The following is a 24940-nucleotide window of genomic DNA, read 5'->3' on the forward strand; positions in this document are numbered from 1 at the left end:
TCTGACTGATGATAGGGATGTAAGTCTTCAAATTTCTGTGTGTATGGTCTAACAAATTAACTACTACACCTTTTTGAATTACACTCACGTAGTCTAAGTGAGTTCTAAGCACATATCTACTCCAAAGGCTTGAGCAAAACTTCCAGAGCTTTCATTAATCTCGGTGGGGCTGAGCCACCCAAACTTGTGGGATGTCCTAGACTACCGTGCTTCAAAAGCTGGTGACCTGATTTTAGACACCACTGAGGAGACAGAGCAATGCGTTGTGAATCTTAGATACCTATCATTACTTAAATTAAAATGCAGACAGAGTTTAGATAGCTCAAATATGACTCCTATGACTCTGCGTGTCACTGTTCTCTGAGAAGGATGGTAGTTGCATTACCAGTTTACTTGACCGTGCTGTGAAGCTAAATAGACTAGTAATCAGGAAACATTTTGCCAATGCAGTAATGGAGGCTGTAAAAGTAAGTAGAGCTATCGTTTTTGTAGAAAAGATCTGTTGGTAAACATATACAGTGCTAACACATACGCAAATTAATATTCCTAAACTGACACTTAATCCTGGAAGTCAAAACCAGTTTAGTTTTTCTTTGAATGAAATAAACCAAACTAGGAAAATCATTAGGGTTTTTACAAGTATAAAGATAATCATAATTATAGACGTCATAACTGTTACTAGTATTGACAGATGGTTTCTGTGTAAATCTGGCCCAAGACAGAAACACAATCAAGGAAAACCAAATAAATTCTTGTGTTTTCTTCTCCTCTAGAGAGGTAGATTATTAAAGCCAGAAGGACCATGATGTGAGGATCTGGCAAGGTTCTTGGCTCTTCATTGCCCAGCCTGTAGTGACTGCAGTGCTTCAATATTACTTACGACTTTTCTGAGTAAACATTTTCAGTTTTTAGAAAAACATAACATTTGTTCCAGCAATTGAATGGTAGTTTCTCTCCTTCCAGATCAAACGGAACCCACTGAAATGTTGATTCTAGATTTTAATATAATCTTGGGCTTTGCTACAGCATTTTTTGAAAAATCCTAAAAGATCATAGCTGCACACAGAATCCAGAGAATTAAAATGAAATTGTGGAAGGTAGAGGTAACAGCATCTCTCTATAACCTGAGTGACTAGAAATGGCAGGTTTAATGGCAGATTTGTCTTCACTAGATGTTACTGTCTGGGGGGGAAAGGAGGTCATGTGTTTGTCAATAGAAACTAGTCCTTGGAGCAGAAATCAGAAGGTCTGCCCTTGCTCCTGCGAGCACTTTGACGACCAGGGCTCAGAATTAGGACGCCTCTTGTCCCCTCTCCCCTGCCCAGTCAGCACCAATTCCAATCATTGTGTGAAAAATAACATAATGAGCTTGTATCCTCTCCCCACAGTAACCAACAGCCTTATAAATAGGGCATCTTCCTTCGAAGAAGGTATAGGTTTGAACTCTCCCTGACCCCAAGTCATTAACCATGGATACTCAGCAATTTGAGGAAATTACTAAAAAGAGTGCCTTCCAGACATAGGTCAAGATGGAGGCTTTTGAACTGCTAATCTTCTCTGCATGATGCAGAGGTAATCCAAATTTAGAATGCAAATCCCCAGAGGGGACGGAGTTTTCTGTGGGCCAGGGGGGCAGCTCCCCATAGAATGCCAAGGAATCAGGGCCCAGAACGTGCAGGTGGCCAGCTGTCAGGCAGGTGATAGCTGCTTGCACTTTACTCAGCAACTCAATTTTTTAATTATTTTTTTTAATACAGTCTGACAGCTAAAGTTTATTGAAGTTTGCAAGGTCTGCTTTAAGACCTACTTTCGCTCTCAGAAAGGAGAGATCAGAGATCCTTTTCAGGATAGACAGAGGAAGAAATACTATTTTTAATATACTGACTCTGTTGATTATCGTTTCATCAGTGTTTTGAGTTACTGCACATAGGCTTAGACATTTTCCGGAAGCATAGTTTTATATTTAAGTAAGCAATGCAACAGTTTGATCCATTTATTGTCTCTGTACTTATTTTAATTATGATTAAAAAGAAGTCCTGTAATACAGGAATACTCAGTGTGTTATTTCTAGCATATGCTCACATACTTACCCAAACAGTGTACTGGGGTTCTGGAGTACTGCAGTCTTTTGCAAAAATATAGGAACAATTTCCCGGGAAGTAGTAGTAGATGCCATCAAATGTTTCAAAATGATACTGTCCCCATGATTTGCATATCCCATCTCGGTCCTTACCGGTGTTAGGTACTGGAGAAAACATACTGAGTTTACAAGAAGCACAGCAATCAAAAGTTGACAGATGTCACAGGCGTCTACATAAGTAAGAGCTCAGAAAGGAAATAAGAGCTTGTAAAGGAAATACAAAGCAAGGACAAAAGATAAACTCATTTCTTTTAATAAAGTCAGTACATTTTTTTAAATCTTTAGGCTGCAGTTTTAGTCACGTGCGATCATCATAAGCTGTTCATTTGCTTCAGTGGAGATATTTTAATTATAAACAAATTAGAGGCAATGGATTTAGGTCTACTGCAGACCCTAGAAGACAATCCTTGTTGATCCCTACACACAGCAGATTCCGGAAACCAGTGCATTGAAACAGTTGATAATTTTATTTACATTAGGTCACTGTTTGCTAGAAAAATGCAGTGACTTTTTGGTTGTTCAGCTAAGTATGAGAAAGCTAGCTAGCTACTGATGTACCATACAATGATCCGTCTGTTGTGGTATCTATGTATCATTACAGCCCAGGTGCTAAAATGTAGTCACTCCTGATGTTGCTCTGTACATACCCCTAACACATATCATTTTAATCCTCTTAGCTACTAGTGGAATGACAGTCCTACTACAGAGGAATCACAAATATATGGTTAACAGTATTGATTTAAAAACCTGCACCTTAAATCTCACTCCAAGCTGAAACTTGACTCCCTTGGCCCAGAACTTACCAATTTGGCACCTGCTTCCTTGAGCCTGAAATAACTGACAGTCACAGTCACCTGCCTCTGTGCAGCCTGCTCCGTTAAGGCACTCCTGAGGACACCAACCTGTCAGCAAGCATAGCAGCCTTTTAGTAGATACAGTATTTTGCAAACAAGCTGAGAGATGCACATTAAATTTGTTTATTATTAAATCACAAGCAGCTATATTAGCTAAGAAAATTAACCAGCAACAATCTCCAGTCTTTACTTTTTTTACTTCATTTTACCCTTTGTGTTTCTTGGTTAAGAGAGAAAGCAAGGTTCTCTCTCATTTGGTTTGAGACTTGTAAACCAACAAAGGAACAAAAGGTCAACCTCCTCCCAGCAAACAAAAGGTCAAGTTCCCATGTAAAGAAACCAAATTCCAGTCCTGCTGATCTTGAAATACACAGGACACAGATTATTCTAATTTACTAAATTCTGCACAATTTATATATATGTTCAGCTCCTCCCTTCTAAGCATTACAGCAAAGGGCACATTCAGCTTATGAACAGTCCAGAATACATAATTTACAGAGTCAAAACTAATTATAAATAACCTTCCCTTCATGGTAAAAAAAGTCAGTGAAAAGGTTATTTCGGCTTAAGAGGTGACTGGAGTCAGAGACTTTAGATTCCATGGGAATGGCTTGTTTTATGTTATAATTAGCAAATGTTTCCAAAAACAGTTTCATTAAAGGGTTTTATAGTCTGTTTGGAAGCTAAGATCTCACTGTCATCTACTAACTATTCGCTGAGGTGGGTCTAAATCATAGCTCGAGATGAAGTGTAGTCCCAAAGCAAAATTTCATCAGGTTTTGCAGATAGTTGCTTTCCTGCTTGGGGGAGGATTAAAATCCTAGTTACAAATGCTTACAATCTTGCTTACGGAGATTAGAAAAGCATTGCAAAATGCAGGAAGTAAATGAAATAAACAGGCCCTTCCACTCCACATGAAGCCATGGTAAAGCTGCTAGTGATGTAAAATGGGAACAAAACGGGACTTCTACAGTAAAGCGCAGACAGAAGTTACCAATGATTAAGAACATCAACCTTCAGTGAGAAGTCCTTTCCATTCTTACTTTTGAAATTTTTCCATTTAAGAATTGCTTTCCAAATATACACCGATACTCTGAAAATGCCGACAAAGCAGAAAATACTGTTTATAAAATGGCACTAATGTGGAAAACTTCTTTGTTGTTTTTAGAATTGTGAACTGTAAAATTACATATATTGTAATACAAAAAACACAACAGAAAGCACCTACACAGGCATAAGTATTTTCCAAGAAGGATACCGAAGTTCGATCACATGCACTGAACTTTTCTGCAAAACAGCCGCTATAACTTGGACCTGCTTTACGTGTTTGTACAATGCTTAAAACCATGCAGGGGCAACCGCATGCTCATTGCCTGAGCACCCTTGTCCCTTTGCACAACCAGTTACATGCCTCTCAGACATATTTACTCCCTCTGCCAAGGCCAGAAAAAGTGGCAGAAAAGAAAAATTGCAATGGAACTAAACTTTAAAAAAAAAATCAAATACTTGCCTGCTTTAGCTGTTCAGATTTGGTTGTAACGCATTATTCTGAAAGTACAATTTTAACAGGAATTTTCCATGATTTAACATGGATAAAATGAGAAAATGAGACACGGTAGGGTTTTGTAGGGGAGATAATGTGGAGGGCTTCCCCAGCCCATGGTAACACAGGAGAGCTGGCAGGAAGGCAGCACTGTCAGGACCGTCTCTCCACCTGCGGGTGAGCAGCACAGCACTGACCTCCTGGCGGACTCTGAGTCAAGGCCCCATGAAGGTGTGACTGAGGAGAGGCAGCTTGAATCTGTCAGAGAAACATAAAAGCAAAACCAGAGTGTTTGTGCTTTACAAATGAGCCAATACAAGCCTCAGACCTTGTAGCCTGACATTGGGTTGGGACAGTTAACACAGAAATTTGCATCTCGGCTAGCACGCGGCACAGCCGCGGGTGCTGCAGCAGGGATCAGCAGCCTGGGCCGGGGGGAAGGCAGTGACTGCAGCAACCAGCACTGCAGGGAGGAGAAGCACGGCTTTTGGGGGCATAGGGAAGGATACAGCTGCACTATGGGGTCACCGCTGGCCTCCTCTCTATGCCTTCCAGTGCCAGTGAACCAGCGGGACTCCACCTGGGAGGTTTTGCATTTACGTTTGGAAGGAAGAGTAAGGGGACAGAGAGCACTCCTGCCCTTTTCACTTTGGTAAAATACCAATAGTTGGAGAGCTCAAAGATGCCAAATCCCTCCATTTCATCCTCTCCCCTAACTCACTCTGTGTGCTGCACTCCGATCATCCCACGATGGCCACTCCAGCTACGATGGATTTCATGTCCTCCTAGAGATCCTTCAGAACTGCATTCCAGTCCATCTCAAACAGAAGAGGTGGATCTGCCTGATCTGCTTCCCATCTTGTTTAGGAACCGGGGAGCGTCGGACTACAAGGAAGCACTGGATCTGACCCAGCGCTCTGCTATTGCAGCTCGTCAAGTCGCATTGGCCCTTCCAAGAGCTGATCTCATTCCAGGCTGAAAGTACTCCGGGGTTTTTGCCCCCACTAGTTTGATTGGAAAGTTGACCAGGGTGAAGTGCTGGGTAGTTAAATATTTCCCTCTTACATTTATTCATGGCCAGTTTAAATCCTTTTGTTCTATAAAGCTTGGCCCTTTTGCTTAAATAGCGCTTCTTGCCTGTGTTTTTTATTTATTCCCTCTCTGATGTTCTGTGAGAAAACCGTTACCCTTCTGTGCTCTCCACAGATGTATACGCCAGCCTTCAGCTTCACAACTAGGGAAAACAAATTGTTTAAGTCTTTGCTTGTAAGCTAATTTCTTTCTTCCCTCCTGCCATCAGTCATTCTCTGTGTCTGGAGTTTGAACTAATGGATTTCAAAGCGACCGTCAGTGGGCAAGGAACAGGTTAGGTTAAGTCTCACTAGTGACTCCTACAGCGGCATAAAAACTTCCCCTTTCCAACTGGAAATACTTTGTGAGATGGATCCGAGTAGCACAATCTGTCTAAAATTAAACCTGAAATGGACTCTATCAAATCACCACCTGGAAGGCCCCCACACCAACACTATTCCTGATCCCCACAGCCCATCACTAGCTGGAGAGGATCCTGTCCCTCCCTGAGCAACAAGACCCATTTCCATTTCCCCTGATAGTCACCCTGAGCCATCCTCCTCAGGAAAGTGGCTTTTGGCCCACGCGTTATTCGGGGAGGTAGAGCGTCCTTGCTGTGAACACGCTTCCCTGCCGAGGGCCCTCCTGGGACACCGTCCGTCCCAAGGTCCCATTTCCTTCAGAGGCTCGATTCACCTCAGCGCAGCGTTTCACACCAGCTCCTTCTGAGTCGGTCAGGAGGCACATAGAGCTCAAAGGGACTCAGAGGAAATCACCTGTGGCTCAGCTGCAGGCTCCCCGTGAGGCCGTGAGGAAGGACCCCCTTGGGCTTCCCACCTACCCCCATCAAGCGGGGTCATAGCCCTCGCTGGGGCTCTGTAGCCTGAGACAGGTACCAGTGGGGGAACAAGATTCCCCCGTTTACTATTAAATTTCAGCGCAACGTGGCCAGGATGCACCACCAAGCGCCAGGGCGGTGGGAACCACGGCCGGGCCAGAGCTGCCACCACACCACGTGCAGGGGGGAGCCTTGCCGGCGGCGCCGCCATTGTGGCTCTCACCGAACACTAGCAGCTTTCCCGGGCGCCCTGTTTGCCCTCACAAAAGACAGAGGCGTCACGGGTTTATTTCTCCTGCTGTGCGTCAGCCGGCTCGGGAGTCGGGTGGGAGTGAAGGCATGAGGCCACGGGCTCGGGCAGGGGGTGAGCAGGTAGGGAACAGCTGCTCCTCCTCGCTGTCCTCCTGTTACCACGGCCCTTCTCCCCACAAAGGCTCCTTTGTAAGGACAGCAAAGGCTCAGAGCGGAAAAGAGGGGAGGCTTTCCCCTCCCTCCCACTTTTGGAGGTATAACCTACCTCGGCTGTTACCAGATCTCTTTTCAGTCGAGTTGCATTAAACTCATTTCTGGAAGAAAACAAAAAGGATCTTGTATAATCAAAGGTCCCTGGAGCAACCTGAATAAGCAGCTCCCCGGAGAGAAGTGTTTCTCTCTGATTACCATCACTTTATCAAAGAGGTCTTTCTTGGGTTAACATTTAAAAAGGTGATTTTCTTTTTTTTCCTCTTTTTGGTTTTCATGGTCTCATTTTACCAAGTTGGGCAGCACTCCGATCTCTGCTTGGACAGGGATGTACCTGGAGCTTGTGGGGAGATGTAAATAGGCACAATAGGCTTAGGTGACAGGATACAAAATTGTAAAGCAGCTTCATATTTACTTGACGCTGTGTGCGAGTGGCTGCAAGTCCCGCAAGTGTTGTTTGAATATACTGTGATGGTACTTTTAATAGCAAGAGATGACTCTCCAGCTGTAGCTGACTTAAATTTGTGATGAAGTTTAGAAACAAGCGCATCAAACTATCAAACATACTTAGTTTTATCAACAGTCCAGGATGGCATATCATTTGACGGGCATGTGTGTTCGCTAGATGTGTTGGAGGTCATTAGACATCCAAAGCTATGTCCGACTGGATGCTTCCATTGAAATTGATGGCATAGTTCCCATTTAATTCAATGGGATCAGGAACATTCCCTAGTTTCGGTTTTGTTTGGATTTCAGCTTCTACATGAAAACTTGTTTTGAAAATGTTTATTTTAAGGCTGTGTAGACCTTACTTTTCTGTGCTTCAAATAGAAGCTAGGATTTTATCATGCAATTAAAACTGTAGAAGGATACTCATTTAATGTATTTTTCCAGTCACAAAATCATGATCTCATCCTGGTTTTATTCCATTATTCCTCTAAGCTTTCTCAAGACCATAGCAGTATCATTTTTCATAACGACCTTCATTTTTCAAACAAAGGACCCATGCCCTTATGTAAATTCTTTGAAAACAGTTGTAAACATTCTGAAAGTGTGTTTTACATCCAACGTGCACGTACATGACATTATACATGTCGAATTCAAAGCTATATTTTACTTTCTAACTTGCACTGCATCACACTTAGTCATTCTTATTCTGTTTGTAGGACTTGACAAATAAGGAATAAAAATTTACCTTGAAGTTCTTCTCAAAAGAGAAAGCTTGCAATAAGATCCTGTAGATTAAAAAGTCATCAAGTTAAATAGTTTTTCTACATCCTCACTCTGCACTTAGCAAACAATAGTTTGTCAAGTTTAAAACAAGACTATTAAATTTTGTGCTTTAATGATCCTAAGTTTTCCAGACCATCTTTACACAAACTTTTTCTCTTCCCAAGGGATTAGCACTATGTGTTTTGCTTCCTGAGAGTTTGATTGTCTCAAATATTCATCACCTGCAAGTTTCCATGGTCTCAGTTCTGGTGCATGCTACCATGAAATTGCAGTGTTCATAGTTCTTCAGAGGCTTAGAACAAAACTGACAGAACACAAGAGGTGCTCAGAGCTTTCCAGAATTAAACTTCTAGAGTGGTTACCTATAATCATTTTCTGAATGTTACTTGTAAGACTCAGCTGTAAATAATTTAAAATGGTCTGGAGTCCATGCTTTAAAACAAACAAACCAGCCAACACCTTTCTTTCTCATATTGCCTTAGAAATCTTTAAAATTACTGCAAGAAAACTATTTATAATATCCATTTGCATTACATAGAAAATAGGATCATTTCTATAACCAGAAGAGCGATTATTTACCCTAGCAGTCTAAAAATGCTTAAATCAACTGCAGGTGCAGTCTGGTCAAACAGAATCATACCCCATTGAAAATGATTAGATGTTTACTCATCTAGCAATAATGGCAAGAAAGCCAAGAATCTTGAATTTCATTCATAAATAATTGTTTTGTAACAAATTCAGACACAAAAATGCATCTTTTTGTCAAAAAAAGTACTATTTTAGTTTCTACACCTGTGAAAGAAAATGGTGATATCTAGTTTTTCACCTGTGTTAAAAAAACTTTTTTATTTATGAATTCCAGCAAGGGTCAAAAAAATGCTCTATAATGACAGAAAAAGAAGGAGCTGTAATATTAACATATTCAGCAAAAAACTATTTTAAAGTTAGTATTACTACAAAAATGGAATAAAGTTCTTACCTTGCAAAGAGGACAGCAATGAATGAAACAAGAATATACTCCATGGTATCATTAAACTGAGCTTTCCCACGATGTTCATTTTAGTATAAGTTAGTAATAGGAAATTTATCCAATTTAATGGCTTTGATTACGATGGCATCTTAGAACTATGTATTTCTATGGTGTGTTTAAATCCTTTAAAAGTTAGATAGTTGGATGCATTATTTTAAATAATGCAATGCAAAAAACGAAAAGAGGAGGAGACATCAAGCTTGGTAGCTACATACAGCTTCAGGAGCTTTGCAAGTGTTGCACACAACTTTCTGGCTGCATGTCTCTCGTTAGCAATGCACGGTGACTCCTCAGCAGAGTCTGTATTAGTTACACTTTCACTAGACCTGCAAGTATTACTCCCCTGGTGAATTGAATCGGCCCTTTATAACATACCAGACAATGGCAGAGAAACGTTGCCGTGTCATGACGGTTGGAGAGTTCCTTCAGTCGTCACACACCTTTGTGTGCTTTGAGGCTTGTGCTCAGCCCTGCCCTTTACTGCTTATCACAGTGAAACATTTTTGCAAGACCCTGCAGTGACGCTACTGTATAAATTATAGCCAGATGGTTTTAGAGATTAACATATTGATGTTCTTTATCTGTTCTAAAAGGAGAGACATGAACTTGCATTAAATTATACACCTGGATTTTTAGGAATATTTGATACATTTGTGTACAGTTTGCGTATATCAAAAAAGAAGGCTTCCCAGGGGATAATTCTATTTTGCTTTTAATAAAATGTATTATGAAAATGTCATACAGGCAAAAAGGAGAAAGAAGTCAACAGGGCCAACAGGTTTTGCTCCTAATTTCCATGAAAACATAAAAATATCATTTCACCAAAATTAAAAGTGATCATATTTTAAAATAGAAAAATCTTACCTGCTTTACCCTAACATTAACAGAATCATTAAGAAGCGCAGTTTTAAAGACTCATACAATGCTAATTGAAACTGCTACCACTCATTTTATTTTGCAAAGCCTCTCTTGCCTAACCCTCTGTTCTTCCTAGGATGTGCTTTGTGAGACCCTCTGAGCATGCTACAGAAGGTGGGTTTGGACCAAAATAAAATGTAGAAGCTGATGGCCTCTCCCAGGTAAAAAGTTGTCCCATCATTTCTTCTAGCCCTTTCTCTTCGCTGCTCCCCAGCTGGACTAGAAGAGAAGGCAAAGGAAAACATTCAACCTCTCCAACCACAGACAAAGACAAAAACGCTGTGTCCACACAGCAGCCGACAGTAGTCATGCAGGTTCAGGATCACTGGCGGCCCAAGGATACTTATTGCAAACTGATATGTATTATAACACTACAGTGTGTTTGGAGTATTTCTTAAGAATTATTTTTATTACTGTTGGATCCGAGAAGCTGACATTCACATAATTCACATTTCAAGAGGTTTTGTTTTTACTTCTGACTAGCTATGGGCTGGTCCCATGGAGTGGCCGCTTATCTGCAGCTGGACTTCATCTCCCATCTTAGTTTTGTCTGCTCCATGTGATCCAAACCAACTCCAGACTGCAAACAGAAGCACAAGAAGTGAGCTCCTGATCCAAATTAACACACTGATATAGTCACAGTCACAGACTGTGAACTGTTATGTGGGTGCCTATCTTATAGCAAGTGGCAGAGGCTACTCAACATTTCACCCTCTCATAAACCTACTCTTAAAGGACAATGCCTTAGGTTGCTCTCAAGGTGAGGTGAATCCAAGCATTAGAGCTTCCAAATTCCATTACCAGTCTCTGTGCTATCTTACTTTCAAGCTAAGTCTGGTTTAGAAACTCTTTCAAACTCTTCTGAGAAATCTGATCTGAGATTCTTCCCTTCCTCAAGACCATATTTCACACCATGCTCCATATGCATCTTCACATCTTTCCATTAATTTAGATGAACTGGTTTAACAGAAACTATCAAAAATAGCCTTTTTTTTAACTTTTCTATAGCAAAGTTAGTATTTCACAGTTGTTAACTTCTAAAAAGTAGGCCAAGCCTCATCAGCTGCAAAGAGTCTTTGTAAGAGTTGGAGCAATAGGCTTCATTAGGTCTGGATACCTCTGCGCAAGGCAAGGTAGGAAACAGCACAGTCCCAAGCAGATGAAAAGAAGTCAGCTAATAAGGAAAAAGAATTATTCAGCCAAGTATGCTGAACTGTAACTCAGAGAACTATATTAAGAAAAAGATTAAATAAACATTAATCAAATTATATCGAGGCAACGACATACGTTATCTGCACAAGTAGTAGAATATTCACAGATTGGGACTTCTTAAAAACTTGAATAGAAAAAATGCATTAAAAAATTATCACTTTTATAAGAAAACAACCACGATACAGAACACTGGTCCATACTTAAAAAATGCTAGTGTTACTTTTTAAGTTACAGATTTTTCTTTAAAAATAAAATTTAAACATTTCAATGTTAATATATTTGTATATTACAGCCAAAATTAATTTGCCCCAAATTTTCCAACATAATTTGAGAAGACTTCATTTTATGCACAGGTTACACAGTTTATGAGGATTATAAAGAATGGGTGAGAAAATAACCGCCTGCAGTACCACAGGTACAAGCTTGCCCTGGCTTGGAATTGAATCCATTGTCATCATTAGCAAAACATGGTACTTTCTAGAACTTGCACCCCAGCCTTCATTTCACTGGTATTTTTAACTCAAGTGGGGCCACATTTTGATGCATGCACCTGCTCTTCCTAAGGACTAGCATCAGTGAAACTGTTGAAAGAGCTGGACGATGGGAGGTTTGAGGCATTTCTTCTTTTCCAAGCACCACCCCCACAGATGCTCAAGAATCTCGCTAGAGGCACGAAGATCGAACCGTCACTATTTCTCTCTGGAAGCGTGTCTCTGGTCAGAGCGGATGCTCAATGACAAGAGCTTGATTGCCATCCCTGCAGAACCAGGACATCAGGAAGGGAAACATTTTTATGAACAGGTTTTCTCCTGACACCTTCAACCTTCACAGTAGTTACACTTCCCCAATGAAGTTAAGCCCTCTAGCGGGTGATGAGTAAGTAGCCATTTAGCATAAAACTCTTAGGCCACCCAGGCAGACACCAGCCCAATTCCATGGACGTTTCTCATTTAGAAATCAAGTCTGTGGGAATGACATCACTCTACAGGATTAACGTGGCATTTTTATAGGATCAGAGTTCAGTTCAGAAAGCATTTTTATTATGCTAAGAGCCTTCTAGTTGAAGAAATGACATGCAGATATCATCTCTGGATATATTAGTAGCAACATGAGTTTTATTTTCAGCCTCTCCGTAAAAGAACGGCAAAACAAAAATCCTCAATTGTTACAAGCTGTTCTGTGGGCAGAAAAACTGAAACATCATGTTTCCTCATAACTGTGAAATCCACCCTTAAGGCTACAAGCATCAGGTGTTGCATCTGCCCCGGCCTCCCTCACTTTCACACCACGGTAACTTTGCATCTGACTGCTCTAACAGCCAGGCAAGAATCAGTTTTGGACAAGCCGCGGCACAGCATACGTATGTGCCAACTGGCAGGCCAGCACACATTTCCTAAGCAATGAGTGAGCCGTTGCTTTTCAGTCACCACAGGAGCCAAACAACTAAAAGGCTTATTTTTCCTCAGCTGAAGCTCATTAACATCTATCAAGATGCCAGTTTCCACAAAACTCATAGGAATCCAAGTAAGCACATTTGAAGTTAGCCCTGCATAAGCATCTTTCCCTTAGAAAGCCAGGCTAGGAGGCAGAACATCACAGTTTTCAGCAGCCCAAGATCTAGAGTAATTCATGAGCAACTCTACTAAAAGTTAGAAACTCTCAAGAACCCACTGGACAAGAAACAGGTCAGATCTGATGGTGCAGAAAGGGGGGACTGGGAAAAGCAAATCATGCACCTTGCCAAAGAGACAGAAAGCGTCTGGAATAGAATATCCCATTTGCTTAGCGTAACACAAAAAATCCTGGTATGTAAATTGGCGATAGAATGTACAACAGCCCCCTCCACTTCAATGGGAGTGTGAGGGGTTTGAATAAGGGTGTTTTATTCAGGTCATGTAACTCAGTATTTTGTGGCAGATGCTGACAGCTAAAATGGGAGATGGATGGAGAATTCCTTTTCAGAAGGAACTTGTTCAAGTTACACGTTTAACTCTTGAATAACTACACTTCAGTGAAGATGCCTTAAATGCCTTGCTACAGAAAAAGCAAAGAGACATCATAACAAATATTAGTATTTATAAATAGCAACGAGCACTTATTTTCCTAACTAGAATAAAAAGGCAGAATTGCCCTATTCTTTCCAATTCCCCAACCCAACTCACAAAGGAAGCTGGTTTAACTTGCTGAAATGACCTACTATTAAACCAGTGAGAGAATAAACGCCACATTAATAGAAAGCCCAACAAAAACCTCAGGTATCAAGGTGCTCCTACAATTTCAGCATTGGCGTGCAAGTGTACAACAGATACAGGAATACCAGGCTTCGAGAGCAGTACAGCAGCAGCTCGGCTCTCAGCTGCTTCATCTCCAATGCTTCTTCCAGTTCCTCTCCAAACTGGTTTCCAAGCTCAGGAAACAACAGTCCAGCGCCGTGCCCGTGCCTGTCGGGTCAGCTTGTAGCCAAGGCCTCGCTCAGTTACTTGTGCCTCTCCCCAGGGACAGAACTAGCCTTTCCAACAGCCTTTTGCTGGCACATCGTGTGTCTTACCCAGAATTTTCCTCTTCTTTTTTGCCCCTGGGAGATCGCTTCTGGAACAAAAATCTTCAACGTATGAAAAACTGGAACTTCTCTAGCATTTCTTCTCATTTGTTACACACATCCCCTAGATAGATCTTTGAAAATTAGTGTCATATTTTCAGCTCCAGGTTTTTCCACTTACTCCCCTAAGGCCTTCAGATTGCCTCACCCAGCTCATAACATAAGCAATTGTCTGGCTTCCAAAGGGAGTGCTCTTTTTTTTTTCCTCATGAAATCATGTAATGTTCTCCAGGTCTACGTCCTTCTGGGCTTGTACTGTGTGAGTATGTGATTGAAGGATGAATCATTTACACCCAATCTTATTTGTAACACAAAATTCTTTTTACATTTTACAAAAAACTATTTTGAAACAGAATATATGGGGATTAGTATTTGTTTCTTTTTAAAAAAAGCTTTCTACATTTATACACACTAATTCAGAGAACTCTGCCTCTGTATTATCCGGCATGGCAAGAGTTCAGTAAACCTCCCTCCCCTGCCCCTGTAATTACTTTGGTTTTGACAACACAAACTTTAAATCCAAACTTCCGAACAGCTGCCTGAATACCCACCTTAGCACTCTGTCGAGGCAGTTATCCTCAGTGGGGTGAATTCCCTGCCACTCAACAAGCACTAACATGCAGACAATACTTGTTGCCATATAATGGCAGACAATACTCACTGCCATCTAATACGCCGTGGTGGTGTTTGGAACGTCATTCTAAGTGTGGTATTCCAGGTGAATATACCAGGAAAACAGAAGTCCTTTGCAAGAGCGTGAGCTGCCAGTGCTGAAGTGCATGCGCTGCATTACACTGGGACGGCATGCTAAAGCATAACACAAAATACAGAAGTTACCAGCTAGGAGTCAGATCCACGCTCACATGCATTATGGACCAAGTCTGCAACCATGCTGAGACAGACATTTTTCACATGGACTACTCACGCTGGTTCACACCACCATGAAGAGTGGCCATCCAGGTACCAGAAGAGGTCTGTATTTGTTCAGAGTCACCAGAAAAGCAAAGACTGAACTCTGCTTTAATGAACTGCTACACTGTTGCACATACCCACAAAAAAAATAGGATGTAAGGCCTCTTTATGGTCTGATAACCACACACTGACCAACAGCAGAAAGCTTTTCGTTATTCCCAAGACCCTATTTATCTAGACTTACTTACTATGAATGGATAAAAGAGAACTGCCAATAGCCCCGATTCTACTTTAACACTAACCAATTTGTGTAGCAATTTCAAGTTAATACGCAGTAAAAAAAAATCTGTTTACCCACACAGAAAAACACAATTTAGAAACATAAAATTTATCAAATTCTCTTTATGTTTATTGACTGTCATATGACTGTGGAACAATTTTAACGGTAAGACTTCTGGTAGCGCGCACGAGCACCAGGTCCTCCAAATTTCTTGGATTCACAACGGCGAGGATCTGCTACCAGCAGAGTCCTATCATACTGGATTAGAATATCCTTGATCTCTTTCTTGGAAGCTTCATCAACATCTGTTAAAAAAAAAATAATCTTCAGTTTAAAAAGTTTCACATGCAACAAATCCATATAAACAATTTTTGCACCAAAACTACCAGAAGCCATACATTTCCACACTTAGGGGTAATACAACAATCAAAACGACTTACATTTTTGATAGTAAGCCACCAGCGCTTTGGAAATAGCTTGACGGATAGCTGTTAAAAAAAGATAATGGATCAGTAAGGATTGCAAATATATTTAAAACTTGAAGTGCCAGTTAACTGAGAAACCTGCCATCTTATTTTCTGCCAAATTGTCCTTTCCCTCCTTAATGTCCCCTCCCACATACTCCACGTGACCCTCTACTTCGGCAGATCTGAAGAAACCTGTGCCAAGATGCCATCCACAGTTCATCTGTTGATTTGACAACTGCCAGCTAGCCAAGGAACTGTAACAAGGGCAGTCTTGATCACCTTCTCTCCCAAGTACTAATGTCGGTTCATCTTCTACCTACAAGCAGTCAACGTTCAAAATCCTTAGGAACACAGTTCTCTGAAATGTCTCTACTTTCCAACAACGACAAAAGTTGATCAGCGTGTTCAAGGACTAAGGAGGCGAAAGGGACAACAGGACGGGATGAGCCGTTCTTCTAGCACACCTCAGTAAAACAAGCCTGCAGCATAGTAACACAGTCATCAGAACTCAAACCAGGAGTATGGGCGTAACTGTAATGACGTTGTTAGGCTGTTCTCTGTCAGAACATCAAGATCAGCACTTTGATGAAAACCTCAATTTTCTGAAAAATGAATGCAATCCATTTTGAGACTGAAGCATGTCTCTGCTCTTTATGCAGCTTCAGCTCCACTTCACTAACCTACAGCCACACCGAAACACCAGAATAAATCTATCATTTGTAAAGAGCAACTCTATCAACAGGTAACACAAGTATGTTCTCAGTCCTAAAAATCTGCCTAGCTCTGCAGGTCAGCTGAAAGATGCTCCCAAACAACATGGAAATTCACAACTAAAAACATAATTTCTAATGACAAATCCCCTTTTTCCCCCTCCCAAAATCTCGGTGCTCATCTGCACTTGACCTGTCCTGTCAGACTAAGACACAGATTGTTTCCTCTTATTTCCTCAAAATGTCATCAATTTACTTCATTCAACTTACTCTCAATGTTACAGCTTTGCACATAAAATATAACCAACAAGCCCTTATCAAAAACTGCATCTGCACAGCGGAAAAAGAAATAGAACATTGAGATGCACAAGTTACTATACTAAACTGTAGCCTCTGAAATATGTGGCTTGACATGTTCTAGCCCACATCGGAGACCGCCCAAAAATCATACCGTAGATTTGTGCTACGTGGCCACCACCCTTCACACGGACTCTGATGTCAACACCAGCAAACCGTTCCTTCCCCAGGAGGAGGACAGGTTCAAGCAGCTGGGAAACAAAACACAGAAAGAAAATTCATTTGTGATCAGAAATAACAAGGATTAGAGCTTGTAATAGGTTTACCAGATGTGAAGTTATTTTATGTTCTGAAAAATGGAGCCTTGATTTTACAAGTACACCCCCAAATTAAGTACACCTCTTGCAGAGTTCTTTGACGTCTACTAGTGTTGTTATAAAATAAGCTTGCTGAAATATTGCATTTATTTAATTTTTTTTAAGTTTCAGAAATCTTCATAGCAAAGCATATGCAATGACGTATTAAGAGCAAGGGAACAGTTTAAGTAGAATGCCCTAACTACGTTAGGAAAATACATCAAGTGTATTAAAACTGAAGATCTGAAGTAATTTGTGGGTGATTTTTTCCAGTATTTATTAGACTTTAGAGTTATCTAGTCAGTTTTAGATTCTCTCAGCAGCGTTCAAACAGCTACTTTGTCAAGCCCTAAACAATATTTTAGAAAAGGTTTTAAGTCACCCATCTCAATTTAAAAAATAGATATGAAGTGCTAAAAATACTTCACGTAATTACATCAACATACATGAATCCAGTCAAGCAAAAATCCCACCCTTTCCAACAACCCAATCACAGGACAGCTTTTGGATTCTCGTAACAGCGTCTACATTTCAGGTAATCAGGTAACACACAACAAAAAAATGCAGTACTGTCAGTAAGGCAAGCAACTCTTCTCCAACCCCAAGTCAATACAGGTATTTTAACATCCAAAGGGGACGAGGCTCGGTGGATGCTTACTTTATACTGCAGAGTTCTGGGCTCAATCATTTCCAGAGGTCTTCCATTCACTTTAATGAGGCCATTGCCTCTCTTGCAGTGGGCAACAGCTGTTGCTGTTTTCTAAAAATCCAAATGTGCATTAGTACAACATTTCATTTTGGCAGTAGTGGCATGAAATTAATTTCTATTTATGACCAAGATTAACAACTCGCACTAAACCAAACAGTACCACTCCTGACATTCTCAAGTATTGACTCAAAGCGTTAAGGCAACCGTCTTACTAAAATCATATTTAGTTTATAGTTATGTTACATAAGATTTAGTAATGAATGAGGGAAAGCTACCCTCTCCATTCAGCAACCCGGTATTTCTGTGGCTCGTTTCCCCACGAGAGCCCCTTACCCGGGATCAGCCGAGCCGCTGGACCCCAGCGGCGCGCATGGTACCTTCCCACCACCCCCCCTCACGGCCGTAGGACACCACCAACGAGGAGCCAGGCCCCTCCGACCTGCGGACGGCCGTCCCCGGGAGCGCGGGAACAGAGCTCCGGCGCGGAGGGCCGGCGCCCGCTCCCCGAGAGAGCGAAGCCCTGTCCCCGCCTGGCCCCGGACACGTGGAGCTGCCGGCAGGGCCTCGCCGCCGCGGGCCGGCCCCGCCACACGGCCCCGCCGAGGAGCCGGGGCGGCGGGACGAGACACCAAGCGCGCTGGGCCGGAGGGCGCGGCCCAGCCCGGGAGCGAGGAGCCGACGGAGCGGGCCGCGGCGCCCCGGCCTCACCTTCCGCCCGAAGACCTGGACGCTCTGCAAGGGGCCCTTGGCCGGCATGGCTGCTCCTGCAAGAGAGGGGGAAGGAGGCGGCGTCAGCGCGGCCGGAGAGAGGGCGGCAGCGGGGCGGAGGAGGCCGGAACCCCCCGGACGCTCACCCTCCCCTCAGCGGCGGCACCGGGAAAAGGCCGAACGGGGCTTCCCAGCCTCTTCTCAGGGGCAGCCGGGCCGCAAAGCGCGACGCCGCCTTCCGACAGCGCGACAGAGCTCCCGTTCACCCCTCCCCCTTACGGCCGCGCTTTACGGCAGCCCGAGCTGGGCGGGGAGGCGGGTGGATGTGCGCGCTTGCTGTTACCGGCAGTCCCTCGGCCCTGGCGGGGCTGCGCGGCCGACCGGGGAGGCTCTGACGGCGGGGGTCGGGCCTTGCGTACGGCTCTGGGCCTCGGCGCCGTGGCTTGTGGTCACCCCGCGTTTTGTTGTTCCGAAAGTCCCGTCAGGCGCCGTCAGCGCCGGGCAGGGGCTGGACCCCGACCCCCCCTCGCAGGAGCCAGCTGCTGCCGCCCGCGCTTGGCGATGGCGGCTTCGCGCTCCCCCCCCCTCCACCCCCCGCCCCGGGGCGAGGTGGGGGGGGGGGGGGGGGGGTGGGTCGCAGCAGCTCGAAGGGTATCGTGAGGAGGATGGAGAGGTTGCGCAGCCTGACAGAGGCTTTTTCTTAAGTTGCTGAATGACCCCTCAGCGCACCGGCTCTTAAGGGGCCCGGTGACCAGCAGAACCCGGCCGGGCTGCTGGTGTAAAGGCAGCAAAACGATGCCTTCCCCGAAAGGCTTACAGTCGCTCTGCAGACCTCCTTGCGATGCAGGAATACAAACTGTATAGCTTTTGAAGTTTCAAAGCTTGGTAAACAGCCGGAGAAGAGAAAGCACTACACCCAATGTTCCATTCCAGCATCGTACGCTGAGCCGTGTTTAGGCCATTCTTTACACCCAAATAGCCAGCGACCATTACATTTAAGATCAAGTCAAGGAGTTCTTAAGATTCAGGGCACCCACAGAGCACTGTCAGTCTGAGCTTTCATCTCTGTTTTCCTTGTTTAGTGTCTGTCATAAGCCATAGACTTTAAGTCACTTTCAGACTGAAAATATTTTACTTCTAAGCTTTGGTATTTAACATGCAAAATTTTCCAGGACAAAAGCAGAGTCTATCGATGAAGCAAGGTCATGCTTCTTAGATATTTTAAACAACAGAGATTTAAATTACAGTGATTAATTAGAAAGTTGGCTGCCTAAATGAAACAATCGGTTCCTTTGTCTTTGGACAGGATTTTAAATACTGAACATTAGTCATCAGTCATATGAGGGTTTAAACAAGCACTTAGTTTTATGCAATTTGAGTGATTAGTTCTGTTCAAGTGAGTAGTGCTGCACAGAACGTGTAAGGCTTAGCACATCTCAGACCCCCAATTGTACAAAGCTCTAACATGTGACCCACAAAGTGATTTTATTTTTCTTCAGGGCTGTTTCCTAAGGAACTGTGTTTATGCAGTCACACACGTCTATCATCCACCCTTTCCCCATCGTCAGGGGAAGGGGAATGGTCCCCAGCTTGCTGGCCAATTTCAGTTAGTTTTCACAGCAGAATGGAAATTTCAAAACCGATTTAGCTTGTACATACTTGGTGAAAATAGGTGACTCAGTGTAAGAGAGATCTCTTACTTGCATAATGAAAGCAGCTGCAGAAGCTGAAATACTATGTTACAAAACCATTCTTGAGGTGAAAAAGAGAAAACATAATACCTAATTAACCCAGTGAGACATAAAGGTTCAAGTAAGCCTTACGATCAACCCAAAGGTGAGACATTAGGAACTGAATTTTGTTGGGGGTTCAGGGCACTTCTAAAGGAAAAGAAAGCAAATCTAAATCTGTTTCTTTTCTAGGCATTATCTGAGGTCCGCTAATGAAGATGTGATTTAATACCAAGTGCACTGTTAAACAGGGGGTTTTCAAATGTCTGCTTATATAAAGCTTACATTTTGCTTCCTTAGGTCCTTCCAAATTCATCCTCATTCAGGTGTTCATCTGCCGCACGCTCTTTCTGAAACCGAAAACATTCATCCTAGAAGAGCCTGTGTATAAAACCAGTGATATGCCTACACATACGTATCTTTCTGTAGCTTATTTTTAGCAAAATAAGAAGATAACCAACATGTATTGATAGTGCTGCCGGAAGATAAGGTTAAAGGCTTTGTGTTGCTTGGTTTCTACCATAAAAATGGAATAGGAGCTAAAAGACATTTAGAAACCACCTACCACAGATATTAGGCTGTAACATGGGAAGAGCATTAGATCATGAATATCACCATATACCAGAATGAAAATAAAACCCACCTCAGATAAGATACTATACTTCTAAGAAAAGTCCAAGCACTAACAATATCCCTACTTAGTTTTACTGAGCACAGAATACTTTAACATGGTAATATATCTCTGAGTTCAAAAAGAATAATATAGTGAGAATTTCCAAGCACCACCTACAAATTCCTGTCTTCACTTCCTTTTTATTTGTAAAATAATTGCACCTGTGGAATTTAAGGTACTTGTTTGCAGCTTTTTTTTTTTTTTTTTTTTAAACCTTACTTTGCACCAGTAGAAAGGGTTACACAGCATGCAAAACCGTGAATAATCAGACCCGGAGAAATTAAGGTGCATTTGCTGTTAAACCACTCTTACCAGAAAGAGCATTCTGAGAGAAAACTGGCAGATTTAAACCCATCTCAGTAGGGCAATTTTATTGTTTCCTAACAATAATAAAAAAAGATATTTGTATTTGACTCAAGTCTAAGTCCTTGGTGTCACAGTGTGTTGTACTGACAGATGTTCTCTTGCCAATTTTTGTACCAACAAGTATCTTACAACTACTGAATCTTTTACACGGGCATTCAGTGAGGTTAAGGGATGGGGAGTCTCTCACTGCCTGACCTCCTCCACCGGAGCTGCTTTGACCTCCTTGCAGGCCACGGTGTTAGGTGCTGCTGTGGTAAGGCAGCAGGGTGTAGCGCTGCAGGGGAGCGTCTCCGACTAAGTCTCCAGTTGTTCCTCACGTTGCGACAGGAGCACAAACCTTGTGTAGGTGACATGGCTCCTCCGTGGGGAGGAGGGCAGGAAGGGAAGGGCAGGAGATGGGCAGAGGTGGACGGAGCGGAGTCAGGGAGCTGGGCTGAGCAGAGCGGCGTTGTATCTGTTCATTTGGAAGTTGGCCAGCATGGAGCATACGGAAAACTGCAGCACAAAACCTGGGTGTCAGTCCGCTGCCCACCAATACTGTCAGGCTGGCATCGTGCAACCAGTGCATTTTAAGTGTATACTTATTTGTTACTTGCATGCTAACAGAGATTTTATTTGACATCCCCATGCAAGAGTCAAATCTGTTGAAGATTTTTGCTATTTATGTGTTTGTGTATATTTTTTCCCTGGGATTTTATGTAGTTTGGAATTTAAAATAGCAAGTAACTGGACTTTCATGTGACATCATGATGCTGGTTTTCCACTTGGACCTTGTCATCTTTCTAATCCAATTCACATGTAAATTCGAAAGCTAAACACTCCATTTTAGCATTTTAGCTTCCACTTAACACAGAAGTATGTAGGTACAGAGAGTATAAGGCAACAACAAGTCAAGGTCAATAGGTTAACAAGGCCAGCTCTGATGTGGCTCTAAATTTCCTCCTGTTTAAACGAGAGAAAATGCTCTCCATGGAAAAATAGTGTGAGAATTAGTGAGATTTTCTTCGTCATGTATTATCTGAAACATTAATAGAAAGGCGAGAGCTATGGCAAAATATGGTCAGTTACTTCTATGTATGTTGTCATAGAAAAAAAAAAAGCTTGTAAAAATAAAGGGGCATTTGGGGGAAATACAAATAAATGTTTGTTTTACATAGTCCATAATTACATTAAAAAAAAATCCATGCCTTTTACTAAAATGTCTCAAATTGCGATTGAATTACACATTGCAGGTTTTTTTTTAGTAGAGTGGATAATTTTCACCAGGGAAAAGATTTGTTCCTATTTCATGCATGGTAAACAAAGCATATTCCCTGAAGTTTTTACTTCAGACAGCAAAATCATCTCTATACACTTCAGAGGGCTTCTGTCTTGTATAGATTTGTACCTTTTGAAAATCAGTGGGTTGCTTCACTGAGAAGTGTGAAGTATTTCAGGAAAGAAGATCCCGACGTGCTTTTTTTTATGGCAGCTCTTACCCTCTGAAAGATCTGGGATACCAGAATATAGTTCTCATATTACATTTTGCAGCTGATGCATGCCTGATGGTAAAGTGTAATTAGCTAATGGATCCCATTATTTCTGATGCTGGCTTTTCACAGATCGTGTTCATCCAGGCAGCAGCTGAAGAGTTTTCTAAACTCAATTAGTGCAAGAACGCTGTGACCAATGGAAAAATGTTTGATGCGTGCCAGAAAACAAATCTTCCCAGCTCTTCTAAATATGTTTTGAAAACAAATATGGATCACACATGATTTTCATATGAATAAATATTTTTTTCCTAAGAAAGTATTTAAAATTTAATGCAAAATTTTTTGTTTGGTTATCCTCCTCTAAAGAAGCTCTATAGCCTAAACTCTGGAACAAAAGGTTGTGTATTATCCTGATTGGTGTGAATACTGACTCCCATTTGCAGATTGTAAATGTTAATGTCCCACTGAGATTGAAAACACAAGCCAATTTGTAATGTAGAAATTGACACAGTGATAGGCATATTCACACTGAAATTCATTGCGTGTAAATAATTAGCAACACAATGGGTTACTCAGGACCCACTCTTAGCATTGCTACTCAGGGAAAATCACAATTAATGATTGTCTTGACTTTAGTTTTGAAAGAATAGGATAACTTTCAGTACAATAAACAAAAGAAATACAAAGCCCATCTTGGATCTGAACATACAGACAGACATTAAGGCTCACTGTTTTAGCTCTGGTTACCTGACTTGTTGCTGGAATCAGAAAATTGTTGGGTCTTAAATATACAACATGCATCATATTTACAAAGCCTGGAAATTCATATCATCAGTTAACATAGTTGAGCTGGAAAGTGACAGTGTGTTAACTGCTCATTTTCGAATCTGTCCATATATTGAAGGATAAAATCTAGAAATCTAGGAATTAGATTTGGAATATGACTTCATCTGCCTTCTACCTCTCTTGCAGTATACAACGCTTTGGTGAAATTTATTGACAGCAAATTAGATTACTTAAAACTCTTCTCCTGTACATCCACAGAAGCTGCTCTTAAGCACGTGTGCATGAGCTCATAGGCTCACACTTTCGAATGTCAACAGGAATTAAAGCTGTAAGAAGCTGGCCGGGCAACGGCCCAGTACCCGCAAGCTACACAAATAAGCTAACAAGTAAATAGAATCACGTACATGAAACAATTTATTTTTTTAGAACAGAACGGCATCTCCAAGCTTCCTGCTGTATTTTGCTGCCCCTGGAGGCTGCTTCTCGGTTGAGTTCCTTTTTTTAGAAACGAAACACAGCAGGGTCCAGTGGGATCCAGCTGCCCTCTCTCAACTCTTGCGCAGAGAGGAGTTGTCCTGGGCCTTAGCTTCCGCAGGCCCGTTGGGATCCTGTCCACTTTTCTGTGTTAAAGAAATCTAGGGGAGAGTGACCATAGAAATGGACACCTATTTTGCACATCATTAAAATACAGGCTTTTTGCCCCAGTTGGTTTAGTTATGTTCAGATTGCAAATATGGTATCGCACTCTGTGATCTGTAGGTCTGCTCTTCTCTTTAAATCTCACTTTTGATGTAACGCACACAGAAGGTCGCTATCTTCTAGGCAGATGAAAAGGTGCGATTATTGCTGTTGGCTGCAGAAGCAGGCAATTAATCCACACGCTTAATTTGCTGAAGCATCAGTAGTGGTTTAGACAAAAAGAGGTAGACTTCTGTGAAGTTATATTAATCTCTAGTGAGGTCATTTCTATTTCTGATTTCGAATCTGTTTGTTGTTTCAAGTGAAACATTTTCCATTGCCTGTGGTAAGAGGGCAGATAAGGCAGAAGTATCAGAGCTCGTGAACTGTTGTGTACTTAGTGACCTACCAGAGACATTTTCTCCAGAAACTGGAGCAGCTGAACTCTGAAGGAGAGTGAACCCTTTTGGCAAGGCTTTGTAAGGGCTCCGGATGGAAAATCTTGTGTTTATGAAGCAGAGACAGTGAGCAGAAATGTAGTGACTGTCCAGCTTGTAGTGTTAAGGGAAAATAATAATAATACATTTTATTCACACAGGGCTGACTACAGCTAGGTTATCTGGACACTGTGTGCTGCCAGGAATCCTGGAATCGTTGAACGCAGCAGAGTCCCTGTCTGGTGTAGGATTAAGAAAGCGGTTGTTACCTGTTACTAGCTGTAGCTCTTGAACTGAGGCAGAGGGTAGTTCTCAGTGCCTTGTTACACGTTAATAGCTGATGCATTTTAAACTAACCTATCCACCCCACCTAGCCCTTTCTTCAGGGACGGCGGTGAAGAAGTTGTAGGATCTTGTATCTCCAAATGGCTCTTTTGTAGTTCTTTCCTCCACTGTTCC

At 42.2% G+C, this 24940-nt stretch overlaps 2 protein-coding genes across 2 annotated transcripts in view; both read right to left on the reverse strand.

Moving 5' to 3' along the window:
• OTOGL (otogelin like) overlaps positions 1–9199 on the reverse strand; it is a 99638-nt gene extending 90439 nt beyond the window's left edge. The window contains exons 1-6 of the mRNA XM_075429554.1: positions 9121–9199; positions 8104–8143; positions 6964–7012; positions 4735–4795; positions 2944–3042; positions 2091–2245 (exon numbers count right to left, since the gene is read on the reverse strand). Coding sequence (XP_075285669.1) covers positions 2091–2245; positions 2944–3042; positions 4735–4795; positions 6964–7012; positions 8104–8143; positions 9121–9199 — 483 coding nt within the window. The remainder of the gene's footprint in view (positions 1–2090; positions 2246–2943; positions 3043–4734; positions 4796–6963; positions 7013–8103; positions 8144–9120) is intronic.
• A 6000-nt stretch (positions 9200–15199) lies between these two features.
• On the reverse strand, positions 15200–18586 carry RPS16 (ribosomal protein S16). The gene is made up of 6 exons (XM_075428395.1): positions 18486–18586; positions 18340–18395; positions 17581–17682; positions 16721–16817; positions 15533–15580; positions 15200–15397 (listed from the first exon to the last, which is right to left on the reverse strand). The coding sequence occupies exons 2-6, from the start codon at positions 18385–18387 to the stop codon at positions 15252–15254; spliced, it is 441 nt and encodes a 146-aa protein (XP_075284510.1). The 5' UTR covers positions 18388–18395; positions 18486–18586; the 3' UTR covers positions 15200–15251.
• Positions 18587–24940: the final 6354 nt, after the last annotated feature.

This window comes from Opisthocomus hoazin, chromosome 8 (genome assembly GCF_030867145.1).
Source record: "Opisthocomus hoazin isolate bOpiHoa1 chromosome 8, bOpiHoa1.hap1, whole genome shotgun sequence".
NCBI classification, from domain to species: domain Eukaryota; kingdom Metazoa; phylum Chordata; class Aves; order Opisthocomiformes; family Opisthocomidae; genus Opisthocomus; species Opisthocomus hoazin.

Bases quoted from the DNA above. Each gene is read 5' to 3' on its own strand.
- RPS16 (XM_075428395.1), bottom strand. From the start codon at position 18,387: ATGCCGGCCAAGGGCCCCTTGCAGAGCGTCCAGGTCTTCGGGCGGAAG. The intron at 15,581-16,720 runs GTATGATTTTTG...TTTTTTTAACAG, and splicing joins CCACGTAGCACAAATCTACG to CTATCCGTCAAGCTATTTCC. The intron at 15,398-15,532 runs GTAAGTCGTTTT...TTTTTTTAACAG, and splicing joins GGTGGCTTACTATCAAAAAT to ATGTTGATGAAGCTTCCAAG.